This window comes from Aegilops tauschii, chromosome 6, assembly GCF_002575655.3.
Source record: "Aegilops tauschii subsp. strangulata cultivar AL8/78 chromosome 6, Aet v6.0, whole genome shotgun sequence".
Lineage (NCBI taxonomy): Eukaryota > Viridiplantae > Streptophyta > Magnoliopsida > Poales > Poaceae > Aegilops > Aegilops tauschii.
This window is the reverse complement of record NC_053040.3, coordinates 308,197,228-308,202,174: the sequence shown is the minus strand read 5'-3', so window position 1 is coordinate 308,202,174 and position 4,947 is coordinate 308,197,228. Positions and strand designations below refer to the sequence as shown.

At 45.9% G+C, this 4,947-nt stretch overlaps 1 protein-coding gene across 1 annotated transcript; it reads left to right on the top strand.

The window, feature by feature from the left end:
- Positions 1-1,235: 1,235 nt before the first annotated feature.
- On the top strand, positions 1,236-4,129 carry LOC109758872 (uncharacterized). The gene is made up of 3 exons (XM_020317733.4): positions 1,236-2,053; positions 2,665-2,851; positions 3,763-4,129. The coding sequence occupies exons 1-3, from the start codon at positions 1,583-1,585 to the stop codon at positions 3,780-3,782; spliced, it is 678 nt and encodes a 225-aa protein (XP_020173322.1). The 5' UTR covers positions 1,236-1,582; the 3' UTR covers positions 3,783-4,129.
- The last annotated feature ends 818 nt before the right edge of the window (positions 4,130-4,947 follow it).

Below are 4,947 nucleotides of genomic sequence, written 5' to 3'. Positions count from 1 at the left end.
GTCTACATTGGTTTTCGGTGGCTACGGAGCCCTGTGGCGGTGGAACTTCCGATCGAGGTTAACCCCAAGGGGTTTCGGAATATTTGGTAATTTATAGTGCAAAGAAGGGGTGCGGGAGGCTACCGAGGTGGGAACAACCCACCTGGGCGCGCCAGGGGGCCCTGTCATGCCCTGGTGGGTTGTGCCCCCCTCGGGGCACCCCCCAGGTGTAGCTTTGGCCCAATGGGTTCCTTCTGGTCCAAAAAAATTCTCCGTAAAGTTTCACGGTGTTTGGACTCCGTTTAATATTGATTTCCTGCGATGTAAAAACAAGCAAAAAACAACAACTGGCATTGGGCACTGGGTCAATAGGTTAGTCCCAAAAAATGATATAAAGTTGCTATAAAATGATTGTAAAACACCCAACAATGATAAAATAACAGCATGAATACTTCATAAATTACAGATACGTTGGAGACGTATCAACATCCCCAAGCTTAATTCCTACTCGTCCTCGAGTAGGTAAATGATAAAAGAAATAATTTATGAAGTGTCAATGCTAGCAAAGTGCACAAGTTTAATCAATGATAATTTCAATCACTTTGAATAGCATCATAAAAGCAAATCTTTCTTATGAAACTTCTCATGTTATAGTGGCAACCAATTCACATGTTAAGGTTCAAACAATGAATTCTCTTGAAACCCAACAACCTATGTTCTTAGTCACCAAGCAATTGCAATTCAACTTATTCAACAGAGTTTAAGTAAGAGCTCCACATACTCAACCATCATATAGTCTTTTATGATTGCTAACACTCACCGCATACACATGAGCAAAACGTTTCAACCAGACACATAGAAAGATAGGGGCTTATTATTTTGCCTCCCAACGTATTCACCTCCAGGGTGATGTCAACAATAATAACTCATGCTACCCATATTCAACTAGACATATGTGCCTAGATCTTTCCTCACACTACTAGGAAAATGCTTATAGGTAGATATTTACCAGTAGCGTTTTTTTATGCCCCCACGCTACTAGTAGTTAGTAGTAGCGCTGGGTAGAAAGAATGCTACTGGTATACATTAGCAGCAGCGCAGGTTTCCTTGGAGCACGCCACTACTAAATGATTTTCACCCTGCCTCCTTAACATGTCATAGTAATAGCGAGTTGTATAAAAACCATGCTACTACTAAATTAATAGTAGTGGCCCGAGTTATGACCCCACGCTATTACTATTATAGACGGGGTCAGCTGGCGTATCCCCCTTAGTAGCAGCGTTGCACTCGTGCCCCCCCCCCCCCCCGCGCTACCATTCCGTCGCACCGCACTGCGTGTGTCCTCTCTCCTCTCCCTTGTCCCTCTCAATCCCACACCCCACCCAATCTCCCACACCGTCGCTCCTCCCAATCCCGCCGCCGATGCCTCCTTCGCCCCGAAACGACGGCGGCAGGGACGCCGACGCCCTCACCCGCCTTCTACCTCCCCCAGCTCGTCTTGTCGCCGGTCGATTTGGAGGAGCCTCCTTTCGCGCGCCACCGCGGTCGGGCTGCGGCGACCACCAGAGGTCCGCCGCCGACAGGAGCTCCCTCCTTCTCCACCATGAGGCACCAGCAGAGGAGGACGACTCCTCCTTCCACCCCTAGCCACGACGTCCAACCACTAACGCCGCCAGAAACCGTAGCCCGAATCGGGCAGATGTGCAGCAGCACGGGATCCCCTCCAAAAGTAGCATCTTCTTCTTCCTCTGGTTCTTCTTCTTCCCCGGATCTGATGCGTGTGCGTGTTCTCGTGGTTGTGTGCAGGCAGTTGAAGGAAGGGGCGGGCCATGGAGACGCTGCAGGGGCCGCATCGAGCACGCACACACACCGCCGTCCCTCGGAGGGCACCTCGCTGCTGGGGCTCGCCAACTACGCGGACGAGGAGGAGGATGAGCACGGGGGCCCGAGGGGGCGCGCGAACGGCCGGCCCCGCGAGAAGGAGGAGGAGGACGAGAGGAGGGCTCTGGAGAGGCAACCCATGCAGGTCGAGCTGCGCCGGGACTGCTCCTACCTCGACACTGTCAATCGACTGGTATGAAATTCTTTGGCACTGACATTTGACATGTCGATTCAGTTGCAATTGCCTGCTGTTTGATGGGGATAAGGCTGGTCTGATGCTTCTGGTTCTGTGCACAGCTCTAGAATCATGTGAGATCTGTCAAACATGCTGACGGTAGTTTAAGTATTAGCCGTTGATATGGTGTGACTATATACTCAGCTCAAGAACATGTAGAAATGTAGAGCTGGAGCTTGGCGCTTAGGCATTTAATTTGTTATACTACCTTCCCAGTGAATTCCAGCAGCGGTGATGTAGCCCGTATTGGTTAACTAGTGCTTTGTGTGTGCTAGTACCTCACGATGTCATCCTTTTATATGCACAAAAGAAATTATTCACCCCGCTAATGTGTTGATATTTGAAAGGGGAACATGGCAATGTGTTTCTATGGGAGCTTCGCTGCCGGTGTGTCTTTGTGCGGGTGTGCAACATAACTTCCTGCTTCCGCGGTTGTTCCGTCGGCCAGACATCCTGACCGTTTCTTTCCCATCACTTGATCTTGTTTGATGCATTCTTTGATGAGGCTACCGGTTTCAACCTCCTTAAGAAAAAAAAACTGAATCTTTTGTTGTTTATGTTTGATGCAGAGGCCGCTTGAGAAGAGGCAGTTTGGGGTGTTTAGGGATTGTATGTATGGGGGCATTGAAGGCGTTCCTCTGCACGCTAACTGCAGGAGGATGGCGAAGCTTCAACTGATTGGCAGATTAACGACTTGGCTCTCCAAGCAACAAAATCAGTTCAGCGGCGGTCTTGGTTCCACTTCCTTGCTTATTGGTCAGATTCTGAATCTAGATTCTACTATTTTGGTTCATATTCCATTGCTTTGGTACGCTGCATCTACATTGATGCATTAACTCTGCTCCATAAATATGGATACAGATTGATTGTTGGCTGTTTTCTTCGAGAGTTTTGTGTTGCCATTGCTCCCAGTCACCAGATTTCAAACTTAATGGTCAATACTTATCCATCAAATTAATTTTTTTACAAGTGTTGCAATCTCTATGCAAAGATAAATAATGTCTGCCTGAGATTTGGATGTCTCTGATCTTAAATTATTTGGATTCCAGTAGTACGTTATTGATGTACTGATTCTTCTACTGGAGTTAGCATATATTGTTGTATAAATTTAACTGTTTAAGAGCACATTAATTGTGCTAATGAAGAAATTAGGGTAGAGGAATTCAGAATTTATTAAAGTTTGAAAAAACTGCATGATGGTTTCTGCAGTCGACGGGAGTAGTCTAATTATTAATAATTCGATAAAGGGGAGATGCGCCCTTTAGCTTACCACCATGTGTAGTTCAGCAAATCAGAGCTCCAAGTACTGCTACTTATATGCGAAATTCCAAATTTCATGGACAAACCTTGTTCTCTTGCCATGGAATTAGAGGCAAACGGATCTGGGTTTACCAGAATAGTTATCATTGGGGTAGAGAGAATTAGAGTATGTACTTCCTTTTGCTTGGGGGAGTTCTGTGCTGTGTTTTGTCCATTTTGAACCTTGTATCGTTGTCAATTGCTTAGTACTGTATGTTCTTACTGATCTGTTGGACAACATGCCTGACGAAGCCTTAATGATTACACTCGAATTGAAGGTAGCCAACATTGATTTGTTAATAGTACTATTTCGTTGACTGATGCAATTTGTGTACTAACAAGTTTTCACTTTCCCGACGTGGGCGCAGAGGTGATTAACGCTGACTAGCGCGGCCCGGTGGCGCCGTGCTATTCAACCACTCGGAGGCGTACTTCGCCGTGAAGCCCGGTTGCCACGTCGCACAGATGATCGTCCAGGTGATTTCGACGCCGGAGGTCGCCAAGGTGGAGGACCTCGACGCCATCGTCCGAGGGAGGGAGGATTCGTGTCCACCGGCATCTGAACTCTGAGCCTTGTAGATACATCTAGAGAAGTGGTCTGTTTAGGTTGGTGGTAGACCACTAGGGAAGGTACCCACCTTACGATGATGGTTGTGTGTGTGATGTTAAATGGATCTTGAGATAGTTCTGTGATGTTGTGTCTGATGTTAAATGGATCTTGAGATGGTTCTGTGATGTTGGTTTGGTTTGCACTTGACATATTACCATTCATGAATACTACATCCAATTTTTATTTTTTTTAATTCCAAAATTGTTAGTAGTAGCGTGGGACAAAAGTGAGGGCTACTAGTAGTTATGTTAGTAGTAGCGTGGGTTTTAGGTTAGTACTAGCGCGGGTGCACACGCGCTACTACTAACTTTTTAGCCGTAGCGCGGGGTAAAAAACGCGCTACTGCTAAAAATTAGCTGTAGCGCCGTAGCAGTAGCGCGGGAACCCATGCTACTGGTATGCAAAAAACCCACGCTATTGGTAGTGTTTTTCCTAGTAGTGTCACCACATGATGCTTACCAAAAGAGAAAATAAAAAGGAATAGGGAGAAGAACTTTGACTCTTTGCATAAAAGTAAATACATAAAAGTAAAAGATAGGCCCTTCGCAGAGGGAAGCAGAGGTTGCCATGCGCTTATTTATTTGTATGCTCAATCGCTTAGTGCAAAAGAACGTCATGTTATATTGCCCCTTATCATAGCAACCTTTATTATGCAGTCCGTCACTTTTATTAGTTTGCCATCACAAGTTCGTACAACGCTTAATTTTCTCTTACACTAAATGATCTCACACTTTTAGAAGCAATTTTCATTGCCTTATTGCACCGATGACAACTTACTTGAAGGATCTTGCTCAATCCTTAGGTAGTTATGGTGGACTCTTGAAAATAAGATTTGGGTGTAAGGGTTTTTGGATGCACACGTAGTATGTCTACTTGGTGCGGAATTTTTGGCTAGCAAAGATGGGGGGCAAGCACCACATGTTGAAGGATCTATGACAATATA

Bases quoted from the DNA above. Each gene is read 5' to 3' on its own strand.
- LOC109758872 (XM_020317733.4), top strand. From the start codon at position 1,583: ATGAGGCACCAGCAGAGGAGGACGACTCCTCCTTCCACCCCTAGCCAC. The intron at 2,054-2,664 runs GTATGAAATTCT...TGTTTGATGCAG, and splicing joins TCGACACTGTCAATCGACTG to AGGCCGCTTGAGAAGAGGCA. The intron at 2,852-3,762 runs GTCAGATTCTGA...ACGTGGGCGCAG, and splicing joins TTCCACTTCCTTGCTTATTG to AGGTGATTAACGCTGACTAG.